An 18,855-nucleotide genomic window follows, 5' to 3' on the forward strand; every position below is an offset into this window, starting at 1 on the left:
AAATACAGAAACAATTTAAAACTTAAAGTGCCAGATGATGACACCCCAATTTGACTTTAGAGCTACAAGTTCAGAATGCCACTAAATAACGACTTCAAACGCAAAAAACATATCTATGCTATATAATATTATAGAAAGCTACTATGACGCACAGCACGGTTACCAAACTTGAAATACCAAATATTTGATAAAAATTTGTTATGGGGTGCTGGTAGCACCCCACGTGGCAGCTGCCGGGTTAAAAATATTGTTCCAGAATGTTTGCCAGCATCAGGGAAACCGTGGAAGACATAAGAAGGCGAAGACCACCATAGCGATAATTACAATACAAAATGATTTTATATTGTGGCTTTTTACAATATTCTATTGAATTTTAGACATTCTATAGAAAAAACTTAATAACCAAGTTAAACTATTTTCGCTTCACATATTTTTCAAAAGTATTTGCTCCGCTGTCGTAGCTGCAGGGAGTACAAAACCAACTAGTTATTTTCGACACTAACGAAGAGCAGAATTCGCTTTCCATTTTAAAAATATCCGGTTCGTGGCAGATAAAAGTAAATGGGACCGAAAACTTCCTGTTCCACCATCATTATATTTAATATGAGGACATAATAATGTACCTACCTAGCATTTTTATCCAATTTAAATGCCACAGTTTTCAGGCCATTTACCAATATTTTTGCAGCGTTTTTTATTAGCGAGTATAACGGACCCTGCGATAGTTATAATGTTTGATTTTTATCTTTATGTTGAATGGGAAATACTATTTTTAAAATAGTTATGGCGTTGAAATAATAATGTGAAGTATAATGACCTAAACAAGCTTTACAGCGATTCTGAAAATTATTAAATAAATCTGTATATAAGACTTCTTTTTTTGTAAAATCCTCATTATTAACGAATAAAAGCTTACATTTTACACATATTATGAATTAAGATAATATGTAATCAGTTGTTTGTTTGTTTATTATATTATTCTTCTGTCATAATAATAGTTATTTATGATATAAGTGTTAAAAGTACAATTTTAAGACACGCATGTAAAAGTTTGCAGAATGAGCGAAGCGAATTCTGCAATTCACATGAGTACCTAAAAAATGTACTTTTTAACACGTATATCATACAATATTTTTTCTACAAACGTTATAAATTTATAAAATACAGTATTTTTGTTAATTGCTGAAACCATGAAACCTATGACCCGTAAAAGCTAGAACTGGTTGTCTGCACTTGACGGGAATGTCTAAAAATTTTTAGCGAAAATATTATACCGTTATGTAAACTTTTAAAAAACTTCTTAAATCACCTTTTTCAAATTGCGCAAGTTGTACTATTAATAATAATGTTAATAAATGAAGTATAAATATTTTGACGTTTCACAATTTGACAATTCACTTTTAACTGCAGTTCCTTAAAATTTTTAAAGCACTAGTACCTTATAGTAGCATTTTTAACGCTCCTATGGAGTGCTAAAAATTGCATTTTTAACACGGTTGTAGAAAAATATAATTTAATGTCAGACCAATCCAATACACTGCTCAAAATGATCAAATCTTACTAAGAGTCATCAGTTTTTTTAGGAACCAGCTGTACATGTTTAAATACACAAAATGTGTGGGTGAGATTCCATTAAATGATATAAAATTAGTATTATAAATATTACATTGTTGCTGATAGTTTTATAGGTTGTTAAAATTTTAAGTAGACTCACTTCATAACAAACTGAAACGAACGTTAAGAGTTTTACTTTATTGATAAGTCCAGGCTGGACGAGAAACAGCTGCATTGTTCAATATTGAAGCTCTAACTGAACTAAGCTGGGACGCAAGTGGTGACATTTTATTATGCTCATATCATATTATGCTCATCAGATAAGAACAGGAACTTCTAAAACTAGTTGATTTAAAAAGTAGTGCTAGACATGTTCATTCTGCTCATTTTTATGCCCTATGAAAAAACTCTTTAAACGAACGATACTCCATTTGATATAAAACTTTTCCCGAATATGCTTAAAGAATGAAACAAATATTAAACAACTTGTGGTTGATGTACTTTATGTAGAAAACTAAACTTAAATCCATGAGAGTCTCTGGTTCAATAACCAATGCATTCCGGTTATTTCACAGATACAAAAATCTCCATATCGATCCTAACGACTCATAGGCCTGGATCCCCACGTACCAAAAAAAGTTGATTAATAGCAAGCTGAAAATTTGTTAATAGCTTAGCGGTGTCTACTCGCAGAAACTTTGATGTACGGAAATAGTGCAATAGGGGAAGTTTTAATTAAGGAACATCCCATATATTTTGTCGGACAGAACTTCCAATTGATTTGTTACCCTTTCATTATACTCTCATGCAAAAATCAGACTGGTATTTATCACAAACTGGGCGTTTTAATAAGTCCGACACGTGGAACATGTCAAATGACGGGAATCATGTTGGTGATAAATAGCAGTCTGATTTTTGTATGAGAGTTTACCCTAACAACATAAAACATTCCAGGAATGTACTATCAAAGTTCTATTAATATTTGAATGTCCTAGACATTCAAGGAACATTCGGTGAACATCTGATTAAAATATTGGTGGAATGTTACCACAAGACATTCTATGAACATACTACAAATATCCTATATTTTAAGAGAGGCCATTTACTATTCAATTTGCGTTCATTTTCAAATTTGCCGCGCGTGTATCTATGTAGGGTCGCGTGGTCATCACATTCCATGATAACCTAAATATTTCTGATTGGAAAATGCATAGATAAAGAATATTGGGAAAATGAAAATTAGTGGCTTTTTTTGCTGTACTGTCTGTTTAGTTTTGCTCTGGCTGGATCTCTTTTGTTTAAACAATTATATAAGTATTATAAAATCCGTTTTCAATTTTCTTTATTCTTTATGAAACGAATTATTTATGCATATTATTACCTGTAAATAGTACCTATTTCTTTTGATTTTTAATAATTGTAAAGAATAGAAAAATTACCATTCATTTTAATTTTTTTCTAGAATCAGCTGAAAGTGATCTTCAAAAAAAAACAGGAAGTAAACGTATAGTCTTGTGGCTATGAAAGGCAAAAGAAAGATATAAAAAGTGTATTGGCTAGTGTTGGAAGAAACTCCACATTCTGGATGCATAATAAGTTATTACTTTATAAACAAATATTAAGACCTGCATGGACTTACGGATGCCCATTATGGGGGTGTACTAGACCAAATGATATAAAAATTATACAAAGATTCCAGAACAAAATACTGAGAAATATTGTTATGTGACAAACAGTGATCTCCATAAGGACCTAGAAATGGAACCTGAATATAATCATCAAGAATATGGCAGGAAGTCACGAGCAACAACTTCATAAGTACGAGAATATTGAGGAAATCCGGCTCCTCGATACTACTGGGCCAACTAGAAGATTGAAGAGGACAAAGCCTTTTGATCTAGTTTGAGTGATAGGTGATAGTGAAAAGCAGAGCATAGTGCTTGTGCGCCTGTGTATGTTGAATAGTGCACGATCTTGTAAGATTGGATAACAGACACTATGGGGTAAGCTCTTCATTTTAAGGAACAGTAGTAATTTAGGGTAAATTAAAATTGCTCATTGGTCAGTTATGATCAGATTGTAATTGTAATGTACACATCATCGTAGTGGTGATTATGGAAAAAATATATGACAAGATTTGGTGCAATAAAAATGTTTATATTTATCAAAGATGTATTATTTGGTATGGCCACATATACTTCTGGTATATAGTCGGCGATGTGACAATACCTCCAATCTGCTTTTTCATGAATTTTGTAGGAGACGAAAAACCATTTTTAGGGTCTTCTCCTGTTTTTACATGTAAATTTTGACATGGTTTGTAGAAATAGATAGTTGAATTTATTACAAAACATGTCAAAAAATATCATATGAACACAGGAGGTGACTGTAAAAAAGTTTTTAGTCTCTCTTACAAAACTCATGAAAAAATAAATCGGAGGTATTATGTCACATCAGTGACTATATCCAGGGAATATCTAAAAAATATACTGTAAATGTCCAAAGAACTTTCGTAGACATTCATGGAATGTTCCAACAAGACATTCAAGGAATATTAAAAATGCTGACACCGGACTTTCCTGGGACATTAAGGGGACGTTCTTGTGATTTTGAGGACATTCCGGGAATGTTTTCAATGTCCTGTGTGTACATTCTAGGAACATACATGAAATGTTTGGTGTTATTAGGGTAATTAAAGGGTAACGAATCAATTGCAAGTTCTGTCAGACAAAATACATGGGACGTTTTCGTAGTCTGACGTTCGAAATTTTTAACCTGTTCCGCAATTAAAACTTCCCCTGTTCCAGTGTTCCCGTACATCAAAGTTTATCCGAATAGACACCGCTAAGCTAATAACAAATTTTCAGCTTGCTACTAATCAAGTTTTTTTGGGACGCAGGATCCAGGCCTATAACAACTCAGTTGATATTGCCTCAGTTTCATCTGATCGAATTCCGACCAAGGCTTGCGATGCAATGTCCGCTAGTTATTCGAGAAAAATATTTATTTATTGGAAAGAGAATTTTTGTGATTGTTTTTTCATACATATTTTCTTGCTATGTGGTAAAGATTGATAAACTTATTTTTATATTTAAAATCAGCATATCTATGATGTATTTTTAAACTTGAGTTTTTCTTCTTTTTCTTATTGTGCCATCTCCTTTAGAAGGCTGGCGATTCAAATGGCAACTGTAGCTTTGGTAACTGCTGCACGAAAGATTTCTGCGGATGAGCGGTCAAACCATCTCAGATCTTTCAGCCACGAGTTCTAGCATCTTCCTACTAATATTTTGCCCTGTACTTTATCTTCTTATATGATTTGAATTAGTTCATACATTCCTCTCTCAACACATGGCCCAAATACTGTATTTTTCTTTCTTAAATTATTCTTAGTAATTCTTTTTGTTTGTTCATGCGCTGAAGTACCTCATTGTTAGAAATTTTTTGTAAGCATGAAATTCTCAGCAACCCTCTGTATATGCACATCTCAAAGGCATCTATTCTATAAAATAAAAATGTATACCATTTTTATTCAGTTGCAATGCGAAGGCAAAACAATCTTATTTTTCACTTAGAATACGGAGCGCAGTCCAGCTCTCTGAATCGACGATTTTCGACTCTTATTGGAGTCATCATCGGAGAGGCCTAGACCTGCTGCTCTCTGCTCAAAGTGACCAAACCATGAAAGTTTATCCACACATTGCAACTGACGTGTATGGATTAGGTGACTAGCGTCATCTGGCAATTGAAAGGTAAAATTTTCAATCCTAATAGCAATATTAATAATATTAAAAAATATTAAAAATATTACTAAAAGATTTTTAAATTGAAAAACTTATTGGTCCATTTCCCTGGTGACACCTCCAAGGCTTCTAAAATTTGCAAGCCAGATGGATGCTGCAGTGAAGACAAAGGGGGGGAATTCTAAAAAAATTTACTGATTGCAACCTATTCTAAATAGATGCAACCTATTCTAAATAAATAAATTTACCGATGGCATATATTCTCTTTTCTCTTTCAGAGTCCATTATTCAATATTCACAGCCATATTAGTCTAAGAGCTAGAGGCGAGAAATCATCGTCATAAGTAATATGGAGTTTGGCATGTGAAATGTGTCTATTGTATGTTGATTATTATTACCCCTTTCAGGCTGACACCTCAGTGGATACAGGGAGTAGCAATAAGGGATGAAAGGGGAAAGTTATCGGAGTCATTAAAGGTTTTCACCTCCTATTTTGTTAAACCTCCATCGATTTACATGAAAATTGGTGAGTAGTTAGAGCATACCTCAAGAAATAAAACTGATATGGTGCCAACGTGCGCTTTTACCCTGGGGGTGGATGCCACCCCTTCTCAGAGGTGAAAACTATTTTATTAAAAATAACCCCACTAATCGATAGAGGGACAAATTTTAAGCAAAATTTATTACCCTTAATTATTAAAATAAATCAATACTTTTTGAGTTATTAAAGATCAAAGATTTGAATTTTTCGTGAAATAAATGCATGATGTAAAGCGGTTTTTCGTAAATAATTCAAAAACTGTAAGTTTTGTCAAAATAGTTATGATTACCAAAATTGAAGATAATAAAAAATAAAAGAGATTTCTTATTCGAAAAACCTTTGGGAATTAATAAAAAGTGAGTTATAGGTGATGGAATGTATATTTTTTTTCGGCTAGTACCCACATCTATGTATTCAAGCTCAAATAACGGGAAAACGGTGCATTTTATAAAATATATTTACTGAACACTTGTCAAAGTACTTAGAAATATGTATCAAATGAGCTCCCGGAAAAGTTGATACCATTTTTCAAAGTTTAGGCTCCAAAAATTTGGAGCTTAATTATTATATTATTTATATAAGGTTTTAAAATTGTTTTAAGACATTTATATAAAACATAGCAAAAATGTGTTTGAATATTATGTCAAATGTGCCCATTATTGGACACCCTCAGTTTCTGTACATATTCAGTTTATACAGGGGCGGTTCTAGACCAAAAAAAAGTGGGGGGCAAGGGAACACAACCGGTGAATAAACAAGATAACGTGCCTTTTTAACGAAAATTATAGTACAAAAGTACTGTAAAAACTGTAGGTGGGGGGCAGCTGCCCCCCTGCCCCTGGCTAGAACCGCCACTAAGTTTATATCGATAGAAAAAATTCAATTAAATATCGAAATAATATAAAAATAATATTTTAGTAACATACATATTATTTCAAAAATATATTACTTCATATAAACTGTAAAAGAATTGAAATATCAAATAAATAAATATTACTTATTAATTTTAATGTAAGTAATGTTAAATGGCAGGTTACAAATTTTTGGTGCTGTCTACCCAATGATTTATGTATATTATATTGTATAATATACAGTGTGTCCACTAAGTTGGACACATATATTACGGGACACTTTTTTATTTTTAATTTTACGAAATAAAGTTATAATTCATAAAAAGTTCTGCATCGTCTAAAACCTACGATTCAATCATCAGATAGCAAATTTTATCTATATTATAGGAGGTATTTTAAAAAATATGAATTTCGCTCAAGATTAAAGTACCTTTTTTCACACTGTTGTAAATTATTGTTACTACGAAAAATTGTTTGGAATTAAAAACTGTGTTCTAATATTTGCAACAGTTGTTATTATTATAATTAAATAATTAATAATTATTATCATAATGTAACTATTATCTACATTCTTCTAATAAAAAGAAAATATTTAATTTTTTTCTCAAATTAGAGATACCTACCAATCATCATTTTCATTTATAACTCTTTTATTATTAATTTTACGAACAAAAATTATTCTTCATAAAAACATCTGCACGGTCTAAAATCCAAGATGCAATCATAAACATAAGATTATACAAAATTGTATCGATTTTAGTCGATGTGTAAAAAATGTGAATTTCGCTCAAGAAATTCGCTCAGTAAAGTGCCTTTATAGTTCACAATATTTAAATAGTAGGATATAATTGCACATTAAACATAATTTTTAATTCTAAACAACTTTTCATAATAGCAATTTTCCATATTAGGAATTTAAATACATAAAAAACAAAGTTTTCGTTATAATAATGCTCGCATTTTTAACTTGTTATATTTAAATTGTAATAAAACGAACTTGATAATAAATTATAATAACTTCATTCCCGAAATTCCTTTAAAAATTATTCTGTTAACAAATTTCAAAATAAATATATAAATAGCGTATGTTTTAATTTTCACTTTTTCCTAAAAACTCGAAAGGGTTCTCTTATTTCCATCATCACTTGCTTAGCTTTGATGTTATAAACTTCATCTGGAGCTCACTTGATAGGTATTCTTGAGTACTTTGACAAGTGTTCAGTAAATATATTTTATAAAATGCACCGTTTTCTCGTTATTTGAGCTTCAATACTTAGATTTGGGTACTAGCCGAAAAAAATATACATTCCATCACCTATAACTCACTTTTTATTCATTCTCAAAGGGTTTTCGAATAATAAATCTCGTTTATTTTTTATTATCTTCAATTTTGGTAATCATAACTATTTTGATAAAACTTACAGTTTTTGAATTATTATTCACGAAAAACCGCTTTACATCATGCATTTATGTCACGAAAAATTCAAATCTTTGATCTTTAATAACTCAAAAACTATTGATTTATTTTAATAATTAGAAGTAACAAATTTTGCTTAAAATTTGTACCTCTATCGATTAATGGGGTTATTTTTAATAAAATAGTTTTCACCCCCGAGAAGGGGTGGCATCCACCCCCAGGGTAAAAGCGCACGTTGGCACCATATCAGTTTTGTTTCTTGAGTTATGCTCTAACTACTCACCAATTTTCATGCAAATCGATGGAGGTTTAACAAAATAGAAGGTGAAAACATTTAATGACTGCACCAACTTTCCCCTTTCATCCCTTATTGCTACTTCCTGTATCCACTGAGGTGTCAGCCTGAAAGGGGTCATAGTTATCAATATACAATAGACACATTTCACATGCCAAACTCCATATTACTTATGACGATGATTTCTCGCCTCTAGCTCTCCGTCTATATAGCAAGACAGAAAACACATAACATTAATTTGATCATTCGGATTCTGAGCTCCAGGCTAAGGTCTGTAAAAAATGTTTTAATGTTTATCAGTGTTTTCAAATTTGAGTTGGTTTTTCAAATATTTTGATTTCTTAAGTTTTGTCTTTCATCTTAGAATTCCCTGTTCTTTGTTTCTTTGTGAATGACGAGAATTAGGCCTTTTTCTGGTTGTTTATCTCTTCTATCTCCTTTTTTACATCAACTGATGCTTCTGAAGATTTTGTTAACTTTGAAAAATATTTTTTTATTAATTTATCTATTTATAATCATCATTCCATATGTACTTTTGTATGATCAAAAACAGCAAAATACTGCTGCAACCTAAATAATCCGATTTTATTTATATAATGGTGGACTGTTTTGCTAAATTATAAATATATTTTACGCGAATTATAAGAATTATTTTAATTTTTACATTAGATTTATATTTATAATTTCTGAGTAGGTACAATATTTTTTTACAGACCAGACGGTAGAAGATCAGTAGGGCCGTCCCAGAAAAAGATTGAAGAATGAGGCTGAAGCCGATTTAACTAGGATTGGGGTACTCTTTTTCTTAAAGTGCCTATCCGTTCCGGATGTTGGCGATCATCATGGCTATGTTTACTTTGTTTACCGCAGCGCGGAACAGTTCAGTGGTAGTCGTGTTATACCACTTTCGTAAATTTTGAAGCCATTAAATGCGTCTTCTTCCCGGTCCGCTTTTACCATTTACCTTCCCTTGGAGAATCAGTTGGAGCAGGCCGTAACGTTCTTGATTTCTCATTACATGTCCTAGATATTCTATTTTTTTTATGGTTATGAGAATTTCACACTCTTTCCCCATTCTACGCAGGACTTCCACATTAGTAATTCGGTCAACCCAGGATATGCGTAAGATGCGACTATAACACCACATTTCTAAAGCTTCGAGCCGATTCATAGATGCAACAGTTAGTGTCCACGCTTCCATTCCGTAGAGCAGAACTGTGAATATGTAGCATTTTAACAGACAGTATTTTGTTTTTAATGATATGTCTCGACTGTTGAATTGATTGTGGTACAAAAATGGATAATGGAAGCGCAAGATCATAGAAGATGAAAAGCTATAGTGGACGAGACGAAGACTCACCCTGAGTTGTAAAGCCAGTCGAGAAAAAAAAGAGTACAATATTAATATTAAATATCCAATAAACTACTAGAAATATCGAATATTTGATTTTATTTACTTCCCCTTTTCCTTCCTTTCTCTCATGTAGGAAGCCAGTAAAACTTAAAAATATTGTATTCTTGTTCTCATGATCATTTTTCAGTGCGTCATTAATTATGACGTCACATACTGTATTGGGTGTGTCGAGACTTATTTCATGTAATTATTGACGAATCTGACAGATGCCAGAATCGTACTTCGCCATAGGTGAAAAGCTTGTGGAATTAAACTAATTAGTAATTTAGTAGATTTGATTTTTACACAATATGTTAACATGTAGGTATTTTTTATAAAGGGGAATAAAATTAAAAAGTAAACAATAATGTTAATTAAATTTATAAATATGGAAACGAAAGTTTTCAGTTAAGCCCAACACCGAAAGGTACGAATGGGCTTAACTGATTAAATAAATAAAAATATGGAAACAATAAAAAATGACACAAAACTATCAATAAACTGTGTTATTATCTTCTTCTCTAGGTGCTGTCTCCGCTTCAAAAGTTGGCAATCATCAGAGAGATCTTTATTTCTGAAACCGCGGCTCTAAATAATTCATTGTTATTACATCCAAACCAGTTCCTAAGGTTCTTCAGCCATGAGTTACATCTCCTTACTATGGATCTTTTTTTTGCATAATGACCTGGAGTATTAGATATACATCTCTCATTACATGTCCCATATATCTCAGTTTTCTTCTTATTTGTTAGTTCTTCTCGTTCCCTATGCGTAAGTCTCATTACCTCCACGTTGGCTATTCTATCTACTCAGAGATTTTTAGCACTCTTGGGTACATCTCGAATGTCTCTAGTCTCCTCACGCCATTGACTAACTTTTAACGAACTAAATTCTAAACCAAAACACAAAATAATGCACAAAAACGTTGTGAAACACAAGGGAAGTCGAATTCGAATTTCAAAATGACAGGTACACAAAATACTGACCTGAATAATAACCGTCACTTGACTCTTTGACACTTCTAAAAAATGGCCAAAATGGACGAAGTTTTCGTCAAATGTTCGTAATACGAGTATTTGATTGGCTAGAAAAAACGCGCATTCTAAATATCAACGAATCAAACGTAGGTTAGGAATAGACATCTTATGTATATAACCATTGTAATGCTGCATTATTTTTGTGTTTAATCACGGAGCTACCGCTTTTTCCGTCTCATCTAACTTAATGCATTAGAGAGAAATCGAAAAACTGTGACGCACTGAAAAATGATCATGAGAACAAGAATATCACAATCTTTTTAGATTTACTGTAGTAAAAGTTACCTTGTATACATTTTTTTTTTTAGTTTTCTAGTTCAACCATTTTACCGGCCACCAAACAAAAATGATTTTCGGATAGGTCATATTTCTTAAAATGCAGTCAAAAATATATGAGGTTTGGTCAGTTTTACCCGTTACACAAAAGAAATCAATCACCTTTAGTGCAGTCACTAAAGGTGGATATGAGCTATTACCTCCGATTTCGTTGAACCTCCATCGATTTGCTGGAAAATTGGTGAGTGGTTAGAGGATATCTCAAGGAACAAAGGTGACATGATGCCAATTTGCGCTTTTATCCTGGGGGTGGGTGCCACCCCTTCTCGAGGATGAAAATTATTTTATTAAAAATAATCCCATAATTCGATGGAGGGACAAATTCTAAGCAAAATTTGTTATATAAAGTTATTAAAATAAATCAAAACTTTTTGAGTAATTAAAGATCAAATATTTTAATTTTTCGTGAAAAAAATGTTTTTAACCGATTTTTCATAAATATCTCAAAAACCATAAGTTTTTACAAAAAAAAAGTTATTATTACCAAAATTGAAGCTAATAAAAAATTAAATAAATCCCTTACTCAAAAAAATCTTTTAATTTTAACTGAAAGTGAGTTATAGGTTATAGGTAATTGAATGTATTATATTTTTTTCGGCGAGTACCCAAATCTAACTATTCAAGCTTAAATACCGGGAAAATAATGCATTTTATAACAAACTTATTAAAAATTTGTCATAAGTACTTAGAAATGTTTATCAAATGGGTCCTTAAACAAGTTGATAGCATTAAAATTTATGCTCCAAAAATTTTTCAAAATTTATCCTTTAAAATTTTTTTCAAAAAATTTTATTGTTTTATTTTAAATAACTCCGTCAATTTTTAGGACATCAGGTTTGCCTAAAAACCATTTGAAAGTTAATTCCAAGGGCAATTAAACGACTTTAAATTTAATATTTTAGACTCCTTATTTTTTTTTAAATAAAAGGTTAAATGGCCCCGGTAACATCGTTCTCGTAGCAAAATTTAAGCTTTAAACGTTTCTATCTCGGTTATTTTTTACCGTATAGAAACAATAAAAAAGGTAAAATATCTGGTAGAGAAAAAACTAAAATTTAGTTATGTATAATTTTTTACGTATGTTGAGTATTTTAGGAGTTATTATCAAAAGAAAATAAAAATAACCATCATTTTAAAAATTCTGATTTTTTAAATTATACCTTTTTTTCAAAAATTTTCATTCTAAACCGACCAAAATTGTTGATATCATTACTTATGCTAATATAAAGAAACTATTGTCAGAATTACTATAAATTTAAATTTTTGTGGAAATGGCGTATGTTTTATTTTTCACTTTTTTCTAAAAAATTCGAAAGGGTTCTCTTATTTTCATCATAACTTGCTTAATTTTAATGATATTAACTTCTTCTGAAGCTCAATGGATAGGCAATCCGGAGTAAGTGCTGTGACAACTGTTTAACAGGCATATTTTATAAATTGTATCGTTTTCCCGTTATTTAAGCTTGAATACTTAGATTTGAGTACTCGTTGAAAAAAATTTACATTCAATTACCCATAACTCGCTTTGACTTAACATTAGTTTAGTTCTTTAAGCGAGTAGTGAATTTAGTTTTTTTATTATCTTCAATTTTGGTAATAATAACTTTTTTGAAAAAGCTTACAATTTTTGAGTTATACGTGAAAACAGCTTTAAAGCATGCATTTTTTTCGAAAAAATAAAATCTTTGATCTTCAATAATTCTAAAAGCATTGATTTATATTAATAACTTTATATAACAAATGTTTTTTAGAATTTATACTTATATCGATTTATGGTATTATTTTTGATAAAATAATTTTCACCCCCGAGAAGGGGTGGCTTCCACCACCAAGGTAAAAGCGCAAGTTTGCATCATGTCACCTTTGTTGCTTGAGGTATCCTCTAACCACTCACCAATTTTCATGAAAATCGATAGAGGTTCAACGAAATTGGAGGTGAAAACATTCAGTGACTCCACTACTTTATAAGTAGGTACATTTTCCGAGTTGCATGTAAAAAAATACAGTCGGTAGATAAATTTTTCATTTGTGCGCTTTAGCAGAATATATTAGTGACACCATTTCATAAACTATTTAAAAAAATAAATAGTTTCCAAACGACAGTTCATAAAGCTTCTAGACTGCATTTGGAATTTGTTCGAATTATAACAATAAAAGCTCTGAATAATTTTTATAAATTATTTTTTAAAATTAAAACTTTAAATCGCTCTAGTGTAAAGTTCATTAAATACTAATTTGATGGTAATTGTTGCTTTTCGGTCCTCGATATAAATTTAATTTTGCCTAGTTTTAGTACTAAGTATTTCATTTAAAGGGGTAGGCGCAAAATCTTGGTCCAATGCTATTTAAATGCATTAATTTTTTTCGAATCTTGAGAAAACCAATAAGTATTTTTGAAAAATTGAAAGGCAGAATGAAAAATTACATTATTACCAAGGAACGAAAGTCCCTGAAAACGTCTATGTTTATTTTAATAAGTCACAGGGGTAAAAAAAAGAGAGAATTTAGTGTGCTTTTTAATTTCAAATATTTCATTCAAAAGAAACTTTTTGTATATTCTAATGGAGTTTCGGCCCTCGGTCATAATGTAATCTTTCATTCTGTGTATAAATTTTTCAAAAATATTTATTAGTTGTCTCAGGATTCGAAAAAAATTAATGCATTTAAATAGCATTGGACCAAGATTTTGCGCCTGCCCCGATAACTTTTAAAATATTTTCTAAAACTTAATTTTAACTAAACAAAATCATAAAATGTTACCTTAAAGCATCCTGCCATTATAAAAATTGTGAGATCACCGGTTACGGAACACAAATAACACAAACACTTCGTCATCGTCAAAATCGTCCAAATCTAAGAAAACCAATCCTCCACGACCCCCTGATATATCAGATCGGTCTACCAAAAACAAGTGAGTATTAACCTTAGCATATGGCATGTAATATATTATGGTACACCACCATATTCACCATAAGGTGAAATATACCGAATTGGTTGGACATCCATGGAAGATGTATTGTAGGTGGAAGTACTTTACAGATATTCCACTGGGAAAATAAGTAAAATAAGAATAGTAACTTTCAAAAAGAGCACTCCTTTTGATGTTACAGACAAAAATATTTATGAACAAATCTACTGGAGTTGAAGTAAAATCTAAGACCAAAGACCAAATATAATGGATTTTATTAAAATTTGTAGATAAAAAAAGGCGTGTGCTATTTTGTTTATAAACAATTTAGCGTCTTTTTCCAATAATATTATTGCTCTGTAACTCCGAATATTTTAACTTTAAACCAAAAATACCCAAATAAAAATTTACAGTAATTTCCTTCTGCACAAAAATATTTTTGACGAATATGTTCCTCGAAAAATCCGGGTTTTCCCAACAAAATCTTTAATTTTCAACTAAAACTTAAGGGAAGTAATTATTTATCAATAAATAAATAGCTTGGCCACATATAAGCTGTTTTGTAGTAGATTATATTTACGAAAGTTTATTTACGAAATTTACAGTCGCAATCATAACCATAATAAGTATAATATACCAGAATAACTTTATTCGTATAAAAAGGCACTATACCCATCTAACGTACTTTACAGAATTCAATTTGGATAATTTGAGCGGCCTCATATAAACAAATATAATATCTCGGTAACTATTAGATGCGATTAAATTAAGAAAACTATGTTGGAAAAGAGGAAGCATGCGGCATGTGGCTTCTTAAAAAAAGTTAAATTGCAAGAAGTGATTTCTGAGGTACAACCGGTCAGATTTGACCGTCATTTGCGACGAAATTATAAAGAACAGGATGATACTATTTGAACCATTACCTTTTTATTCAAGTCCTATTTCTTCATATATTTCGTATCTTCAAAGGACTCATAACATATATTGTAATAAAAAAAAACGATCGGTATTATGAGCAAAAAATACCAAAAATACCAAAATCCAAAACAGAAACTAGTTTAAAGGAAATAGAGCTTCAAAGCTCAAAATCGGTATACGTTAAAAAAATTTTTCTCGGGTTCCTATAGAGCAATTTTCTTAATTTTTTTAATCCGAAGTAACTCAACTAACTAAAACACCTTACTAATTGCCAAAAATACTTTTGTGATAATAAATTATTACAAAAATTATTAAAGATTAAATCATAAAACTTTACCTTAAACGATCCTGCCATTATAAAAACTGAGATCACCGACTACGGAACACAAATAACACAAACACTTTAGCTAATTATATTCCGAAACCCATCGTTAAAATCGTCCAAATCCAAAGAACACCTCCACGACCCTTGATATATCAGTTCGGTCTACCAAAAACAAGTGAGTATTAACCTCAGCATATATGGTGAAATATACCGAATTGGTTGGACATCCATGGAAGGTGTATTGTATGAGGGTTACACAGCGTGTTTCCGCTGCCAAAGACTTGACAGGTCAATGAATACCACCTATGCTAACGCTACACCGTTTTCAACGATAACCTTGAATCAGTTTTGAATTATTTGTTAAGAATGGAATGACCGAAAAAGATTTACTGTTCACGACGTAAATTACCAATAGTAGAGATCTGTAATTATCTAATTATCCGGCTAAAACAGCGGCGACGAAAACAGGTAAAAAATTTGCTTTATGTTGAAATGTGATAGACGTGTGTGGAAGAAAAACAAGTGTATCGAAAACAAATTACATGAGCAATTAAAGGTATAATGAGGAAGCTGGTTTTTTCATCTAATACAAGGGGGACATGAAAAATTTGTCCTCAATTAGGATTTTGTATATTTGTTCTCAACAGACACATGTCCTCAAAACTACCTAGAAAAATTATACCTATATAATTATAGTTCTATAAAACACTCATAAGACCAGTGCTAACATATAGTTGAGACACTTGGTCACTTACACAGAATGATCAAGAACTTCTCAAACGTTTCGAGCGAAAAATCCTGCGAAAGAGATAAAAGAACAAGGTTTGTGGCGCAGGCGTTACAACTTTAAGTTGTATAGAAGTTTTGGAGAACCTGACGTTGTAAAATTCATTAAGGTAGCACGCCTTAGATGGATAAGGCATGTAATAGGGCGAGATGAAGATGCCATAGCCAGAAAAGTTTTTGACCGAAGAGGGCCGATGGGACAACGAGCAACAGGAAGACCGAGACATATGAAGACAACTTAGAGAATGATTTAAAATCTATTGGAATTAGAGCATGTAAAAGAGGTGGCCGAGACAGGGCTAATGGAGAATTGTTCTGAAGAAGACTTTGGACCATAAAGAGCTGTGACGCCACGGTTGATGATGATATTTGTCCTCAATATAATAAAAGCACTTGAGAAAAAACTGAATGTAATAGATATCGCAAGAAGCAAGGTCACTACAGAAGTGAAGGAAAAACATAAAGCAAAGAAAAAAGCTTACCTGAAATGCATCTCAACCAAGACACAAGAGTCATACGATAAGACAAGACAAAAAGAAATGAAACACCTTCATGGAAAGAAGAATAAAACTGATCACTGTAAATGTTTTTTAAAGGAAATGGAACATAATTTTTATGATCTGCAAAAGGAAATATGGGGCTTGGTACAGACTGTAGTCTAACTATCTAAAAAAGGAAGAAGAAATGACGCTAGAACCGTGAAAACCAGAAATTACTACAAAGAAATAAGTTAATATTTCGGAAAATGATTGAAAAGCTGAAGAACAGAAAAGTTGTAGATAAAGACGGAATAACAAAGGAATTATTGAAATTTTTGTTTGGTGAGGTTGACGTTTCTTCAAGGGCTTATCACTATCATACTGTCGGCCACTGAAATAGCAAATCCTGTTAAAGAAACTTTCTTTCAATCAGTAAAAATATTATAAATTTTCCAAAAAATATAAAAAGTATCGAAAACCTCCACTTTTCACCCTGCGTAACTCTGGAATCGTTAATTTTATAACAATTATGTATAGGACCTTTTTTGTTTTAAATTTGATGTAGAACATTTTTGTATAGAACATTGTTTACGCTAAAGCATATTTTTAGAAATATTGACGAAAAACATAAAAAAACTACTAATTTACCGATTTCTCCCCCATGTCCCCCCCAAACCGGACGCTCAAAATGGTGTAACTTTTTACTGAACATTATCTGGAGCATATAGAAGGTTGTTCGTGCTAAACCTCATAATTTTAGAAATATTGACGAAAAACGTAAAAAACTGCGGATTTAGCGACTTCTCCCCCCTCTACCCCAAATCCGACGCTCAAAAAGGTGTGACTTTTTTCTGAACATTATATGGAGCATATAGAACAATTTGGTGTTGGAGGATAACTTTCACTTTGGATGTCTGGGTTGTCATTTTTTGAATCAATTCTATCATACTACTCCTATAGAGTAACTAGGTCCATTTTCCGTTGGAACTTTACCAAGATGCAGACGAGGGTTGTGAATTGCAACTTTTTAAAATTCCCTCCCTCTGTCTTCACTGCAGCATCCATCTGGCTTGCAAATTTTAGAAGCCTGGAGGTGTCACCAGGTAAATGGACCAATAAGTTTTTAATTTAAAAATCTTTTAGTGATATTTTTAATATTTTTCAATATTATTAATGTTGCTATTAGGATTGAAAACTTTACCTTTCAATTGCCAGATGACGCTAGTCACCCAATCCATACACGATAGTTGCAATGTGGGGATAAACTTTCATGGTTTGGTCACTTCGAGCAGAGAGCAGCAGGCCTAGGCCTCTCCGATGATGACTCCAATAAGAGTCGAAAATCGTCGATTCAGAGTGCTGGATTACGCTCCCTGTTCTAAGTAGTGTTGCCCAAATGCAAGACCAAGACGAGACTTAGACAGTCTTGGTCATGGTCTTGCGCCAGTACACCTGGTCTTGGTCTTGGTATTGCGCTCCCGGTCTTGGTCTTGGTCTTGGTCTTGCAGCAAGAGTCTTGCAAGTCTCGCAGTTGCCTATTAGCCTATTGCATATCTTTGAACAACGTGACAGAGATGTACATTTTAAGCTAGAATATCATAGCCGTAGTAAAGACCAACCAAATTAATAAATATCTAGACCAGCGGTTCTCAATTTGGGGTGCATGTACCACTGGTGGTACATATCATTATTTGCGGTGGTACACAAAACGCAAACACAGCTAAAATCAGCACCACAATTATTATTATACTTAATTAGATTACCTAGCTAGATACCTATTTCAGTTATTTGGTAACAAAAATAATAAAAAGTATTTTATGGTTCATGACTCAAAAAGATTGAGAACTACTGAACTAGACAACTGATACCGGGTGGAGTTTGAACCCATGATCTAAGTGATCCGTGCCTATGTTCTAACTAACTAAAGTTTATTAGAAACTTACAATATATTTTATTATATTAATAAAGGGTAGCAAAGCCATATCCATGATGAACAGCATTCTGTGGGACCAGACACTATCTAAAGCGAACAAGCAGCTCATATACAATAGCATACTTAAGTATACTTAAGTATAATCACATATGGCAGTGCAGTTTGGCCACTGAAACAAAGAACGGAGAAAATGCTACTAGTAACAGAAATGGACTTCTGGAGAAGAGCAGTAGGCAAATCAAGAAGAGATCGGATACCAAATGAGAGAATACGAGAAATGATGGGAGTCACACATACAATAATTGATGACATAAAAACAAAACAACTAGTATGATACGG

The 18,855-nt window shown here is 32.0% G+C and overlaps 1 protein-coding gene across 2 annotated transcripts in view; it reads right to left on the reverse strand.

The window, feature by feature from the left end:
- LOC126887310 (uncharacterized) overlaps positions 1 to 15,610 on the reverse strand; it is a 137,546-nt gene extending 121,936 nt beyond the window's left edge. Inside the window, exon 1 of one of the 2 annotated variants that reach the window (XM_050654741.1) lies at positions 15,331 to 15,610. In XM_050654741.1, coding sequence (XP_050510698.1) covers positions 15,331 to 15,348 — 18 coding nt within the window. In that variant the 5' untranslated portion in view covers positions 15,349 to 15,610. The remainder of the gene's footprint in view (positions 1 to 15,330) is intronic. The other variant, XM_050654740.1, reaches the window with a different exon arrangement.
- Between the last annotated feature and the right edge of the window lie 3,245 nt (positions 15,611 to 18,855).

Source organism: Diabrotica virgifera, chromosome 6, assembly GCF_917563875.1.
Source record: "Diabrotica virgifera virgifera chromosome 6, PGI_DIABVI_V3a".
NCBI lineage: Eukaryota > Metazoa > Arthropoda > Insecta > Coleoptera > Chrysomelidae > Diabrotica > Diabrotica virgifera.